This window comes from Hyla sarda, chromosome 1 (assembly GCF_029499605.1).
Source record: "Hyla sarda isolate aHylSar1 chromosome 1, aHylSar1.hap1, whole genome shotgun sequence".
NCBI classification, from domain to species: domain Eukaryota; kingdom Metazoa; phylum Chordata; class Amphibia; order Anura; family Hylidae; genus Hyla; species Hyla sarda.
The window spans coordinates 548,486,162-548,502,445 of record NC_079189.1 but is presented as its reverse complement, the minus strand read 5'-3'; the positions used below and the strand labels follow the sequence as shown (position 1 = coordinate 548,502,445).

General features: G+C 43.6%; 1 protein-coding gene across 1 annotated transcript in view; it reads left to right on the top strand.

Annotated features, from left to right (window-relative positions):
• TENT2 (terminal nucleotidyltransferase 2) overlaps window positions 1–16,284 on the top strand; it is a 45,669-nt gene that overhangs the window by 10,131 nt on the left and 19,254 nt on the right. Inside the window, exons 4-9 of the mRNA XM_056541596.1 lie at window positions 3,208–3,322; window positions 3,534–3,625; window positions 5,741–5,807; window positions 8,241–8,307; window positions 9,829–9,905; window positions 13,744–13,872. Of these exons, the coding sequence (XP_056397571.1) occupies window positions 3,208–3,322; window positions 3,534–3,625; window positions 5,741–5,807; window positions 8,241–8,307; window positions 9,829–9,905; window positions 13,744–13,872 (547 nt within the window). The remainder of the gene's footprint in view (window positions 1–3,207; window positions 3,323–3,533; window positions 3,626–5,740; window positions 5,808–8,240; window positions 8,308–9,828; window positions 9,906–13,743; window positions 13,873–16,284) is intronic.

Genomic DNA, 16,284 nt, shown 5'->3' with positions numbered 1-16,284 from the left:
CACTGCTATGGCGTGGTGTCCGAAGAAGTGACTCTGTGTCCTATCGACCCTGTTCAGGATGACTGATGCAATCTAGGTCTCCTCAACCTCCCTTGATCTTCCAGGGTGACGGTGATTCTATCCACTGGGCTGCCACGTGCTTGGCGGTGTTTTCCCATACCTTTCTGCATGGGGGGGGGGGGGGGGGGACTCTGGATGAGGGTTCTTTTAAGTGTACATGGATGATGCCAGTCAGCCAGACTTCGTCTGCATGGTCTCCGGCACCAACAGGTCGCCCATCATATCAGCCATACTGCGGTACCCCACTTTCTGTGGGATGGTTCGAAGGAGTGATCCTGTACGTTCAGGAATCCGGTCTGCCATGATTTACTGCTATGTCGGGTCAACTACCATACATTTGCCGAGGTATCCCACTGCCGAGGTGTAGTTGAGTGAGTCAACCCATGTTGCTCCATGTGCCCTATGCAATGAACCACATACTGGTTCGCAGGGTTCCCTGCTTTACCAGGTTTCTCTCTGCATGTCTGCTGTTCTCACGGGTGAAGGCTGGTAACACACTTTCAATGTGTGGTTCTGACTGCGGGACCAGGTGTGGCCATGGTCCCTATGCCATATAGCCAGACTATCTGCAGGGTTTCTCCCCCTATCTGCAGGGTCACCTCCCCCTTTCCTGCATCCCGGTGACTCACTTTCCGTGTGAAGTTCCACAAAGTGTCTCTCTGTGGGTTCATTGAACCGGTTATACCATTCAGACTGTCTCTGCATGTTTCCTGCCCCACATATCTCCTTCATCTCTTACATCTGCGACAGCAGTCCTGGTGTAGGGCACCATTAGGAAATGGGGTGTGGGCGTTTCCTACAGGTTCCATGGCTTTTCACGGCAACTGCAGCACTCTGCCTTTCTAAGAGTGCCACGTTGGACTGCTAGGGGCTTGGTTGTTACACACCATTGGGTGCTGAGCCTGTCTTTTATACTGCGGACCTGGATGTCTTTGATTCCTTTCGTGTCTGCAATCATGGTTCCTCACTACTATCGAGAGGTGTCTGTGTCCCTACGTATGTTGGGGCCCTCGGCACGTGTAGAGCCCACCTTCCCTTCTGTCGTTGGGGTGTGCTTTGGACCTTCCTGTAATCTTGTTTCCACAGGTCTGCGGTGGTTGAGTACCTCTGTTCTGGCATTGGGCCTGGTGGGACGTCAAGACTGTTCAGCGCCCCCCTTATGCCTCCAGGTATCTTCCTGGATTTTTGTGCAGGGTGGCTCAGGCACCTGCTCGGTTGCCTTACACACGACTAGACTGGCTCTGTTGGTGCCCTTCTAGCCCGGGGTTTGACCCCAATGAGGAGTTCCTCTCAATGATGTTGGTTGCTGTGTGTGTGCGCTGCTTCCTTGCATTTGTAGTCACGTCTTTGCATCTTTGCTCAGCTCCAGTGTCCAGGATTCCGATCCCTCTGGGGGCACAAATTGGCTCCTCGATATGTTCTTGCAGAGTTCCTGGGGGCTTCGTCCACCCAGTACTTTCTCCGTTGCTGCAGGGCAGCTTGTCCCTGCTCCTACAGTGCCTGGTGCACTTTGACAATCCTCCTTACACGGGAAACAGGGGGCTTGGCATTGGTCAGTGCCAGAGTTTCATCTCCACCACCCCTTTCTACTACCGAGATGGAGTCATCTCTTTCATCCCACTTTATAGATGGGCTATCTGGCTGGGCCCTTGTTGTTCGCGGAGAGCATTCAGTAGAGCTTTTCTCTCTCTCTGCCTGTGTGCTTACTGCCCACTATTGCAACCTGGCTCTCTCTTGCTGTTTCTTGGTTATCTACTTCTGCTCAGGCAGCCTTGGCACTCCCCTCAGAGGGGTTTCTGCTATAATGTGTGGCTCAGCGACAGCTGGTCTAGCCTCCGTCTGTCGTTTGGGTCCTGTCATTGCTCTCCTTCTCCCCCAACCCCCCGGCTTAATCTCCTGTGTTCCTCCTTCCCTTGACGGTGTCAGTAGTGTCACACCGACTCCACAGTTTTCTACAGTTACCTTTTCTGTGCCCAGAGCCTGGGAGTTCCAGCCGGGTTCCCTTTTATTCACCCTCCGTTCCCATCCTGACTGGTTGTTGCTTCGGAGTGCTCTGGACCGCTGGGGCCCAGGACCGGTTGGTCTCCTTGTCTTGGCCACTATCCGGGGACGCTGTGGCGTGCCTTCTTCTCTAGTTCGGCCCTCCTTGTTCTTTGATCCTTAGTGATGTTTGAGGTCTTGTGCATGTGTAGCAGTCCTGCCCAGATCTCATTTATGGGGCGGTCTTTCTGTACCGCACTACTTCTGTCTCGGCACGGATCTTTGTCTCCTGGAGCGCTTTTTGGACATTGGGTTTCCTTATCCTTCGGGTGTAAGTCTTCTGAGAGACTTGGGAACCTCCAAATCCCATATCTGCTGCTCCGGTGTTCCGGATACTCCTTTTCAGCGACTTCTGCTCCTTTCTTGGCCGTTTATTCTTCCGTGTACATCTTCCAGGTGACTCGGGAACCTCCATTTCCCATGTCTGTTGCGCTGGTATTCTGGGATTCCCCTTTTCTGGACATTCTGCTTCTTCTTGGCCATTATTCCCTTCAATCTTCTCCTTCGGGGTCCATGTTCTCTCGAAATGGAGGGCGTTCCTGTCGCCTGGATTACACCAGTTGAATTATGTCACCTCCCAGGTGCTCGCGGTGGGCGGGCTTCTCCTACTTATTTGTGGCAAACTGATTACCTCACTTCCAGTGGCCGGGTATATCCTGCCAGGGAGGAGCAGACTTCTTTTCCTAGTGTCAGTGCCTCCTAGTGGCAAGAGCATATACCCATCTGTATAGGTGTTTCTCCCCCCCCCCCCCCCCCATGAAGGCTACGAGAGTACAAAATATCTCCTTATTGGCTGCTATGGGCAACTAGTCAACTTTTTTTCTTTACACAGGTTTTGCTCCTTGCATAAACTCTTAAAGGACTACGTGTAATCTCATATCTAATCTTCTCATTTTTCTAAAGCATTTTGCAGCTTAGTGCCATACATATATGCATTTAGGTATAGGCCACTGATGTTACAATAATTTCTGGCATATGTATATAGCATGAGAAGTCTCACTGTGAGCTCCACTGGTGCCAGGAGCCAGTATGAGTGAATTCTCTGTATAGAATGTTAATACTTTATAAATAAGCTGTAAGACCAATCTTCTTGTTTCTCCATCTTAGCTAAGTCAGCAGATTCTGGACTTGTTTCGGGCTTGTCAGCAGCAAGTTTCTGACTTGAAGAAGAAAGATATCTGTCGGGCGGAACTCCAGAGGGAAATTCAGCAAATATTTCCCCGTATGTACATGTCCCTGAATGTTTTTGTAGAGCTGTGTTTCGCCAAGCGGTCATCTTCAGCTGTTGCAAACCTACAACTTCTAGCAAACAGCTGTCCGGTCATGGTAGGAGTTGTAGTTTTGCAACAGCTGGAGGCACACTGCTTGGTAAAAACTGAGTATTGCAGTTCTATTTGCCTGTTCTGACTTGTATACACTTGTACTTTTTGCAGAGAGCAGACTGTACCTGGTCGGATCATCACTCAACGGGTTTGGCACAAGAAGCAGCGATGCAGATTTGTGCTTAGTTATAAAAGATGAGCCGGTGAGTTCCAGAAGCATTAGTGATATTTGCATTACACTATATACAGCATACATATATATGTACACACACACATTTTACACAAGAAAGAATGTCAAGAATCAAAGTCCTTGCACTAACACCATTGTCCACACGTCTGCAGTCCCATAAATAGTTTTTGAAATGAATAGTTAATCTATAATGGCCTTATAACCACGTAATTTGGTTCCATGTGGACCATTAAAGTCCAAATTGCAGTGTTTGCTGCTTTCAAGCTTTTGGAAACTGATTTACTCTATATAAAGTTAGCCCACTCATGGCCAATGTTTCATGTGATTCTGCATTTGCGTTACAGCTGAAATTCCTGGCCGAAGCACCAGAACCAATGGCGTAATGGTCTATAATACAGTTGTAATTAGCAGTTATAGGTGCAGAAGTATGCCTGTATTATGTTTGGTTGACATTGGCTTGTGCCTCTTATTATTAAATGTTAGGCTTTACTTACCTTGTTTTACTGTATTTGTACTGCTGCATAGCTTTGTGAGCTAATAGTGCTACATAGTTTTATAGCATCACCATGAAGATTCAGTAAGCTACTCTAGCCCTCAATCTAAATACCTTAGCTACGGTAGAATAATTTGTTGGTCTTACTCTGCTATCCAGCACCTTTAGCACATAACTCATCAACCCTGTATAATTACAGCAACATACGTAGGTATTATTGGAATGAAAATTGCTCTGGTGTCTTTCTGCAAAAGTGTTTTGCAGGGGAGACTCCCGCTGTTGTATGTCTGCTTAGGGAGCACCCACTAGGATGTCTTCTGCCTTTTAAGTTCGAAGTGGAGGAACTCTAAGCAGAAAATGAATAGCTGGAACTACACTTTGTCAATGAGTGACACCTTGCATGATCTTCTAATAAAGATAGAAGTGGATGTATGTAGTTGCTGAGTATCTATTCTAATGTAGACGCGAATTGCCAAAAATAGTTTTTGCAGAATATCTTGAAGGGATACTCCGCTGCTCAGCCTTTGAAACAAACTGTTCTGAAAGCTGGAGCCGGCACTGGGAGCTTGTGACGTCATAGCCCCGCCCCCTCAATGCAAGTCACACCCCATCCCATAGACTTGCATTGAGGGGGTGGGGCATGATGCCCTGAGGGGGCGGGGCTATGACATCACAAGCTCCCAGTGCCGGCTCCAGCTTTCAGAACAGTTTGTTCCAAATTCTGAATGCTAAAGCAACAAACCTAAAATAAGTATTAGTTTTCCAAGAAAGGCAGTGTGACCTAATCATTGTATCTTTTTTGCAGCATAAGCACATTTACTTCCTTCATGTCATTTTTTCCTCACTTCCAGTATGTCAATTAATATTAAAGCGGTAGTCCAGAATTTTACTTCTTATCCCCCTTATCTCCAAAGGATAGGGGATCTGTAAGGCAGATATAACAAACCCTGCACCGCATAAAGAGAGATCTTACCTCTTTTAACTGCACTTGAGAGAATATTAAAATATTTAAATTTTTTTGTTTTTAAATATTTTCCAAAAACTACGCCACCTCTGTCCTCGGGTTATGTGTGGTATTGCAGCTCCGTTTCATTGAAGTGAATAGAGACAAGTTGTAATGCTACACGCAACCTGAGGACAGGGGTGGTGCTGTTTTTTGAAGAAATTAGCTTTGATTTTCTATTCTGGCCAACCCCTTTAAAAACTTTTGGCATATCTATTCCCAGCCGGCCAAGAGATCCTTCCATATCCATGCATAAATGGGTATGGGTCTCACAGCTGTCAGGTAGCAGAGCTAAATGCCGTCTGCTTCCCTGACTAATTTTCAGCGGGTCTCGGGACATATCAAAAGTGGCTTTCCCAGGACGTTTGCATGCATCCTATGTGCAGGTATGATTTTGCATATAAACTTATACGTCCCGCAGTCGATCTACTGCAGGACCTTGCCATCTATCATATAGTGTTAACCCCATAGATGCCATGGTCTACAAATATCGAAATAAAATCAAAATCCTGGAGAGGTTAATTAACATGTACCCAAGTTGTCATTTGTGACTAGATATTAGAATTTTTTTAAACCTATTTCTGAATTATTCTTTTTTAGATTTTTTTTATTTTTTCTCCTTCCCAACACAGGTTAATCAGAAAACAGAAGCCAGGCATATACTCAGCTTACTCCAAAAACACTTCTACACTAGACTTGGTAAGTGATTTTCAATTAAATAAATATACATTCCCAGTTTACATAAAATGTTCACATTTGTAAATTACACTAAAGTTTTTTTTATTTATATATATATATATATATATATATATATATATATATATATATATATATATATATATATATATATAATATATATAAATTATATTTTTATGTTCTGGACATATGCTGGCTATACACATTTAATAGCCATTGGCCAGCCACAGTCTCTTGACCTCCCACCAAACATGAGCGCTGACAGTGTGTGTGTTTGTTTAACCCCATAACGACTCAGGACGTATATTTACCGCGATCCCGCATCATATCGCGTCGGTCCCGGCGCTCATCAACGGCCGGGGACCCGCGGCTAATACCACACATCGCCGATCGCGGCGATGTGCGGTATTAACCCTTTATAAGCGGTGGTTAAAGCTGACCGCCGCTTCTAAAGTGAAAGTGACCCGGCTGCTCAGTCGGGCTGTTCGGGACCGCCGCGGTGAAATCGCGGCGTCCCGAACAGCTTGCAGGACACCGGGAGGGCCCTTACCTGCCTCCTCGGTGTCCGATCGGCGAATGACTGCTCCGTGCCTGAGATCCAGGCAGGAGCAGTCAAGCGCCGATAACACTGATCACAGGCGTGTTAATACACGCCTGTGATCTGTGTAAAAGATCAGTGTGTGCAGTGTTATAGGTCCCTATGGGACCTATAACACTGCAAAAAAAAAAGTGTTAATAAAGGTCATTTAACCCCTTCCCTAATAAAAGTTTGAATCACCCCCCTTTTCCCATAAAAAAAATAAGTGTAAAAAAAAAAGTAAAAATAAACATGTGGTATCGCCGCGTACGTAAATGTCCGAACTATAAAAATATATCATTAATTAAACCGCACGGTCAATGGCGTACGCGCAAAAAAATTCCAAAGTCATTTTTGGTCACTTTTTATACCATTAAAAAATGAATAAAAAGTGATCAAAAAGTCCGATCAAAACAAAAATCATACCGATAAAAACTTCAGATCACGGCGCAAAAAATGAGTCCTCATACCGCCCTGTACGAAAAATAAAAGTTATAGGGGTCAGAAGATGACATTTTTAAACGTATAAATTTTCCTGCATATAGTTATGATTTTTTCCAGAAGTGCGACAAAATCAAACCTATATAAGTAGGGTATCATTTTAACCGTATGGACCTACAGAATAATGATAAGATGTATTTTTTACTGAAATATGCACTGCGTAGAAACAAAAGCCCCCAAAAGTTATAAAATGGCGTTTTTTCTTCGATTTTGTTGCACAATGATTTTTTTTTTCCGTTTCGCCGTGCATTTTTTTGGTAAAATGACTAATGTCACTGCAAAGTAGAATTGGCGACGCAAAAAATAAGCTATAATATGGATTTTTAGGTGGAAAATTTAAAGGGTTATGATTTTTAAAAGGTAAGGAGGAAAAAACGAAAGTGCAAAAACTGAAAAACCCTGAGTCCTTAAGGGGTTAATAGGGGAGAGTGACAGTCTGCTACCAGACAACTCTGACAGAGGCTTGCCTTTCAGAAGTGGTTCCCTGTTACTGACATGGAAAATCTTCATAATGCACTTCCCATGCTAAAGGTTTAAAGAATAAATTCTTGAAGCAGACTTGCTTTAGATCAGTGCTTTCTAAATAGTGTGTCTCCAGCTCTTGCAAAATTGCAACTCTAAGCATGCCCAAACAGCCTTTGGCTGATAGTTGCAGTTTTGCAACAGCTGAAGGCACATTGCTTTGAAAACACTGCTTTAAATTTGACAGTAAAGCCACATGTATTTTGGATTTTTCAGTAGGTCTGTAGCATGTCTGGACTCCCTTACTTTGTATTTTTCTGGGTCTCTCTCTGACGTATGGGCCCAGATTAATCAATCTGCATGAGACAAAAATGCGCCTGCTTTACTAATAGCAACCAATTGGAGCTCAGCTTTAATTTTACCAGACAATGAAACCTGAGCTCTGGTTACTATGGCCAAAGAAGACACATTTTTGTCTCATGCTAATTGATAAATGAAGGCTATTGTCTTTCCGTTACATGTAGGTGGTGACACTGATCTTCTCCACAGAGCTGCTGTGTGGGAATTGCAGGTAGACTTATGTGGGTTAAATCATGTGAATCTACCAATGCTCTCCCTGCGTTCTGCTTGTATTGAAGGGTTGTCTTGGTATTACTTTTATTTGCAAATGTGCTTAGAGTTGGCTGAAAAAAATAGAAAACACTGCCTGGTCTTGGCACAAGGAAGTGTCCACTCACTGACTTGGCAGGATACCGCTGCATGCAGGGATTGGCTAAGCAGGCATGTGAAGATCCATAATTGTTCTTTTGTTTTTAAATAAAAAATCTGCCTGTTTATATTTCATTGTAGATTGTCTTAAGATTTAAGATATTTTTATTTTATTTTCCCACCACCAGGATATATTGAGAGACCTCAGCTAATCAGAGCAAAAGTGCCAATTGTAAAATTCAGGGACAAAGTCAGGTAAGTTGCTTGTTTTTGTGTGAAATCCATTAATGTAATAGGTTTCCTAATTTATCAAAGCTAGTCTTATGGTATAATAGCTTTAAAGAGGCACCTTAGATCTAGTGATACATGGTATAGCGCTCCATGAAGAGGTTATCCAGGTTTAAATAAAAATAAAATAAATATCTGCTTTCAGTGCTGCACCAGTTCTCAGGTTGTGTGGTGTTACAACTCTGCTTTAGTCACTTCAATAGAGCTGAGTTGCAATACCAGGCTTATGTGAGCACAAAAGCAGCAGTTTATTTTTCTGATCCTGCATAACACTGTTGCCTAATGCTTTTTGCCCAATTCTAAAAGCAGAAAAACCTTAGGGTACGTTCACATGCATATTTTGTTGCTGATTTTTCTTATATTTTTCAATAGTAACACAATCAGCTGCCAAATATGCACACATGAACATGCCCTTAGTGAGAGCTGCACTTTTTTTTTTAAGTTAATAAAAGCTATCAGAACAGAGCATTCAGAAGTAACTGATATACTACTTTTAAAAAAGAAAAAAAAAACACTTTATAAGTAGTCCTTGAAAAAGATCTGGACAGGCTGCACAATGGAGAGCACTTTTTGGACATGTACTACAGCTCTACACCTGTCCAAACCCAGTAAGGCTCTGTTCACATGTTGTCTTATGCTTCCATTGAATCCATATATTGGGACCACACATGCTGCTAGACAGGCACACAGTGGTAGACAACATGCAAGGTCTTCTATTGAAAAGAACAGCATAGAAAGTGTTGCAGACAAAACATGGTCCAGTATATGCCAAAGGAAACTCTTTTGGTATATATTGGCTGTAAGAGGCCTACAGACCTGTTCATGTGTTCTGCATTGAGTGTATTTGAAAGGCTGGGTACTTTTCCACTTAACTATATATTAATCTGACCAGCTCCTAGAACATGATTCCTTTAGGATTGGCTGCATTTTCAATGTCATGGGTTCCCTTTAAGCATCCCAATACTTTATACTTCTACTTTACCAAACCCCTGGGACCCCCTTTTAGCCAGTGATTGGTTGAGCAGGCCTTCACTTCTGTTTAGCAAGAGAGTGTCTCCTAAGGTAGAGACCGGAGCACCATGGGTATGTTTTTATGAAGTGGGCTACCCCTTTAAGCCATAGGCCTGTAAATGCGGGAGCGCATGCTGAGTTGAGCCGCATGGTTTGTGTACCAATGGTTGGCAAGCTATAGCCAGTGCCAATAATTTTAGTTCAACACAGGAAGATATTGATCAGTTATCTCTTGCTTTTTTTTTTCCTCTTCCCCTATGTAATGTAGGGAAAGTGCAGTCATCCTGTAGTGATCTGGTCAGTATAGACATTCTGCTTCTTATGTTGGTATTGTTTTACTTTGTTCATTAGAATACAGTGCCGATTATGATGCAGTCACATGAGATCAGAATATGATTGCTTTTTGTACATGGTTTTATTTGGTGGTCCTAATGTTGCTGAATATTATCATACATCACCTCTTTTCTCTTCTGTTAGTGGTGTGGAGTTTGACTTGAATGTAAACAATGTCGTGGGAATCAGAAATACATTCCTTCTAAGAACCTATGCACACAGTAAGTTACTTATCCATGTCTCTCTGGTTAGGTAGCAATATCTAGAAGCTGGCTTAAAGGGGTGAAAAAAATTTGAACTCCATATGCCCAGGCTGCAGTAATTAAAAGAAAACTGTCAGCTTTCTCCCCCTGCACTAACCAGCGGTACTTGCTGGTAGTGCGGGGAACGCTGATCAGTTTGCTTACTGTTCCCGGATCCGCAGCGCCATTCGGCCCTAATCTTCTATTTTCGGGATATGCTAATGAGGTGCTAACTGGCACCGGGCGGGCTAATTGGCACTCTGACGTCAGTGCCACTCGCCGCAGCACCGCCCAGCTCATCAATATTCCTCCCCTCTCTCCATTAGAGTGGGGAGAAGAGGGAGAGGCGGAGGGTGGGGAGGAATATTGATGAGTGGGGCGGCACTGACGTCAGAGTGCCAGTTAGCCCGTCCGGTGCCGGTTAGCACCTCATTAGCATATCCAGAAAATAGAGGATTAGGGCCGATCGGAGCATCCAGGCACTGTAAGCATCAAACTGATCAGCATCCTCCGCACTACCAGCCAGTACCGCTGGTTAGTGTGGGGGGGGGGGGTAAAGCTTACAGTTTTCCTTTAAAAAAAAAAAAAAAAAAAAACTCCGCTTAAAGGAGAACTCCGGAATATAAAAATTGTCACCCATACTGCCGGCAGTAAAAAAAATAAAATAAATAAAGATGTACATACCTTCCTCCACTCCCCCGGGGTCTCTGCCGTGATCCTCTTCCTAGTTGCCGGTGGTCGGAGAGTCTTACTGCGCTCAGCCAATCACCGCCCGCAGCGAAGTCCCGACTCGGCCGGCGATAGGCTGAGCGGCAGTGTGAAAACTCTTCAGGACACACAATTCTTCACTACACCAGCACCTGCGGCCGGGGCCAAAAAGTCACACTGCCGCTCAGCCTATCGCCGGCCGAGTCGGGACTTCGCTGCGGGCGGTGCGCAGTAAGACTCTCCGACCACCGGCAACCAGGAAGAGGATCACGGCGGAGGCCGGAGCCGGTTACTGAAGGCCCCGGGGGAGCGGAGGAAGGTATGTACATTTTATTTTTTATTTTTTTTACTGCCGGCTGTATGGGGGACAATTTTTATGTTCTGGAGTTCTCCTTTAACTGTTGCAGCTCCTCCTGTACTGCAGGTATCACTGTCCCATCCTCCGGTGCAGTATTTTTCATGCTTCTGGGGCCCAACAGGTAACGCTATAGTTCAGCTAGTTGTGGTCTGCAGCAGTGTCCCACCTCGGCAGGTGATAGACTGAGCGGCAGTGTGGTGTTTTGGGCACAGGCATCAGGACGATGACTAGGGCTCAATACACCATACTGCCATTCAGCCTATTACTGGCCGAGGTGGCACACTGCTGCGAACAGCGATAAACGGCTAAACTGCAGTGTTATCTGTTGGGCCTCAAGCATGAAAAAGGCCTCAATGGAGGATGGGACCGTGACACTGGAGCGGCACAAGGGATGTCAAGGCTTATGCTTTTTAATTGCTGCAGCCCCGGGCATGTGGAGCTGAAAAAGAATTGTACAAATTGCGGGACTACCCTTTTAAAGGTAATGTATTACCTATGTTGTTTTACTAGTTAAACCCACATATCCTTTTTGTATCTGTTTTTGTTTTCTAATTGTGGTGTTTTTTTTTTTTTTTTTTTTTTTTTTTTTTTTTATAATGTGTGTTTTGGGGGGCAGTCAAACACCAGAAGTATCCATAGGACCCCCATCCTCCTAACTGAGGAAATAGTCCTTTTGAGCTCTGTTGGGCCAGTATATGTTAGTATACCTAATATTGTTGGGGGGAGCTGCCTAATATTGTGTGGGAACTGCCTACTATTGTTGGGGGGAGCTGCCTACTATTGCGGGGGAGCTGCCTACTATTGCGGGGGAGCTGCCTACTATTGCGGGGGAATCTAATCTAATGAGCGGAGCGCTGCATTTTACCAGAGGACGGGGAGAAGTCATTTTCGGTATCGGTTTCGGCCGGACATTTTTTTTTTTTTTATTTCGGTTTTGTTTCGGTTATGAAATTTCCATTTCGGTGCACCTCTACTATTTTTATATGTATTACATTTTTTTCTGTATAGGAAAGCGCAGACTGAAACATATAACAATAGCATTATGTGAGCAGATCGCAAAGTCACGCTGATGCTGCTTTTGCTCTGCACCTACGAGCATATCCCGAACAGCTAAATCCAGTGTCATGGATCACTTTGTTGGGAATAGTGTTTATATAGCCGTGCCCGATCAGCCGCTGCTACTTCTCTTTTGCATTTACATAATTGTGTGAGCAGAGCCTTACAGAGGTGTCATCTTTTCATTGTAATTAGATGATCTACAGAACTAGAATTCCGCCTATTGTGAAGCTGTGAGAGCTGCAAAAATATCAGGATTATTTTTTATATAGATATTAACCTGAAAAAAAAGGAGGGTTGGGTTTAACATAGAAATGTGATTTTAAAACAATAGTCTCTTTCTAACACATTCCTGTGAATAGGAGACTTTAAATTTTGGTATAAACTCTTTAACATCTCATCAATCACTGTGATCCTAAACCAGACACCACCTTGTATCAAATAGTACAAATAAGTGACAAATGTAATGATGTAGTTGTGCTGTTTAAGCTTCGAATTGGTAAACCTAGGTGTTTACTCACCAGAGCACTCTTCCAGGTGTTCACATGGAAAACTGGCTTCTCTGCTAAAATGAAACCATTGGGTAACAATGAAACATGTATTGTCATAGAGAGAAATGTTGTTCTTCCATAGCCGAGTTTTAATTTTTTTATTAAAGGGGTAGAACTTTTTTGAATCATCATTCCCGGCAGCTGGCATATAGCACAACCACCTGGACTTACCTGCTGCCTTCCCCTGGGGCCCCGGTATGGTTCCCCTGGTGGAGTCTTCTTTCTGGTTGATGGTGGTCACACTTTTGATCAGCTGGTTGCTGGTGATTAGCTGATCAGCAATATCCTTCACCGACCACCAGCAACCAGGTGGCACTGGAGGAATGGAGCGGCAATGCTGGGGCATCTTGGGAGGGGCAGCAGTTAAGGTGGTGGTTTTATGTGAAGGCAGCTGGGGAATAATGGCTTAAAAAAAGTTCTACGCTGGAATACCCCTTTAACGGTGTAGACTTTATAACATTGCATAGGGAATGTCTGGTCCTATAAAATGCCATCTCACATGAATATATCCTTATTTGAGCTTGTTAAGAAATTCTCCCTCCCTGTGGTCTTCAACCTGCGGACCTCCAGATGTTTCAAAACTACAAATCCCAGCATGCCCGGACAGCCGATGGCTGTCCGGGCATGCGGGGAGTTGTAGTTTTGAAACATCTGGCGGTCCGCAGGTTGAAGATTTCTGGTATAAACCAACCAACTTGTTCACGAATTGTCAACAAATTTTGACTTGAAAGAGGGAGGACTTCCGAAAGCTTATCTCTACAAATACTATCAGTCAAATAAGTATGGTATTACAAGATTATGCAACATGCTATGATGTCTATGATCTAGATCAGTGGTCTCCAACCTGCGGGCCTCCAGATGTTGCAAAACTACAACTCCCAGCATGCCCGGACAGCCAACGGCTTTCCAGGCATATTGGGAGTTGTAGTTTTGAAACATCTGGAGGTCCACAGGTTGGAGACCACTGATCTAGACTAATATGGCTATTCCAAACTAAAATAAATGAACATTTTTATTTTTTTTTCCTTATGCATTTGATACAAACAGTAATTGAAGACAGTAATGATATGTTGCAAGTGTCATGTCACTGCTGAGTGTGCGTTTCAGGTTTTATTTTAATTTTATTTTTTTTCTCATCCCACAGCAGAGAACCGTGTTCGTCCATTAGTACTGGTTGTTAAGCGATGGGCTGGTCACCATGGTATAAATGATGCCAGCCGAGGAACCTTAAGCAGCTATAGTCTCGTTTTAATGGTTTTGCACTATTTACAAAGTAAGTAAAAAGCTGTATAATATACAGAAATGTTCTATTACGTATAAGAGCAGCACACAGGCACAGTGCTGAGATCTCAGACTGGAAAGTGAAGAGTGTGCCGGGTCTTGTGGGGGCTGAGTGTTATGCAGAGTTCCTGTTCTCCCTGTGGGCCTGCCTGTTACTCACAGCTGTTCACTGACTCTGCAGAACAGTCATCATTAGTGAAGAAAGACTCAGCTCGCATGATTAACCATACAAAGGAGGCAAGAAGGCTTTGTGGAGAGAAAAGGGAGTGGGCTCGAGTGAGGGGGAAGAAATCTCTGCAGAGGCCTGAGCTGCCTTGCAGAGTACTCTGAGCCTACAGCTATGCAAGTCACTGCTTAGTCAACAACTGGACCAGTATAAATGAGCAGAATGCCTATATTCATCCAGCATCTTACTATCTAGCTTTAAAGGTGCATTCACACAGCCAGATGTGCATTCCTTGTGAACATAGCAGTATATATATATTTATTTTTGTGTACAACTGGCCTGATTTCTATGTACACATATACTGAATAGAAGTACATTATAGAATCCGTCCATTGTGGCTTTTTCTGCTAAGAACACACTTTGTAAATGTCGAAACCTATGACTAAACCTGCATGAATAATCTTATTGGAATGTTCTTAGAACATTCTTCCATGCAGAATCGGTTGTGAATGAAGCATCTTTCCCAAGCTCTGTCATCTAAAAATATCAAATACAGCTAACTTCCTTCCAGATGACGGCCTATTGTTGGTCAGCTAAAGCTAATTACGTTTCTATGTTCGTTTTTGGTTGAATTAGCCACACATCTTAAGTGAATGAACAGCCTTTTAAACAATACGATTATCGGCCAAATTAATGGTTTACATGAATGTTTAGTTATAACTGACCCATATAAAAGGGATCAGGCAACGAATGAGAAAACTCATTCCTCAGCTTATCGGGTTTTTGATACAGACTTAAAAAATTTGTACCTCCAGTTTTGCTCGTGTCTCCTGCACTCTGCAGCAATCTGCTGCTATGAGCAGACACAGAGGGAGCTGCCAGTGGCGCACATGCATGTGCAGTGTGGTCCAGACATCGCGTCTGCTCTCGGCCTAGCTCAGGGAGCAGATGGAGCGGCCGCGATGTCCCTAAAGTGTACCTGTCGTTAACAAACTTTTTATATAACGCAGATACCATTATGTATATTTGTAATCTACATCGGTTAAAAATATTTTTTTATATTTTTGTCCCTACAACTATTGTCTGTGTGTCTCTTTGAGGAGATTAAATACAGGAAGTGTAGGTGAAAAATGCAGGTTCTGTGCCCCTGAGGGCGACAGGCAGGGCTCTGTGCCCCTGAGAACGACGAGCAGGGCTCTGTGCCCCCGAGGATCTATGACATGCCCCCGGCTCACACAACAGGATGATTGACAAACCAGGATCCAGCACAGAGCCCTGCTTGTCCTGCCTTCAATTCCTGTATTTGGTCTCCTCACAGAGACACACAGGCAATAGCTGCATGAACCATATTTTTTTACCCAAAAATATAAAAAAAAAATGTAATCAATGTATATTACAAATCTACATGTAATGGTATTAGCTACATTGTATATAAAAAAAAAAAGAGTTTTGGGGGCTCACACTGCTAATATGTACCGAGGTTTCTGTGTTACACGTAACCCTACGTGCCAGAAAGGGAATAAAGAATATAGTGGTATACAGACCTCTAGGTATATATTAAATAAATTGTATTAGATAAATATTAGAATTGAGATGTGAGGTAGGTGTCTATGTGCAAATAGACTGCCAGTAGATGAGTAAAAATTAGTTTTATTAATGTAAAATATTAGTCCTAGCAGGGCCCTTGCTATGGATCTACTAAATATGTTAACAACACATTTTTACAAAAACAGTTAAAAATATTACGTTGTGCAAAAAATAATAAAAAGTTTAAATATAAAATAAAATGAATGTGGCAGTCACCAATGGTATAGGAAATTTTGGACAGTTATAATGCTTTGTAATCCATAGAATTGCTTTGTAATCCACAGAGATACTTTTAGAGTATACTTCAAGTATGGTTGCAGTTCACTGAAGTTTTAGCAAAATAGTAACAAATAGAGTATCAAATAAAGTATATGCCGGTGCTTCTGCACCACTCACCGCTCCGCTGTGTGCAGGAAACCTAAGATGGAAGCCCCTATTTTGCTGGGCTCCGTATCGCAGACTGGCTCGGCTTGGTGGCCGGCTCAGTGTGGATGTCTGCGTGATAAGTCCGAGGATTTCCCAATTCTGATGGCAACAAGGATGCGGTGTGTGGCTGGTCAGTGGATGCAGGTGCAGGTTAGCAATACTGAAGGGGTCGTCCTTGTGTTTGAGAGCGCACATATGCACAGTGGTCCCAAAAGCAAGGGATTC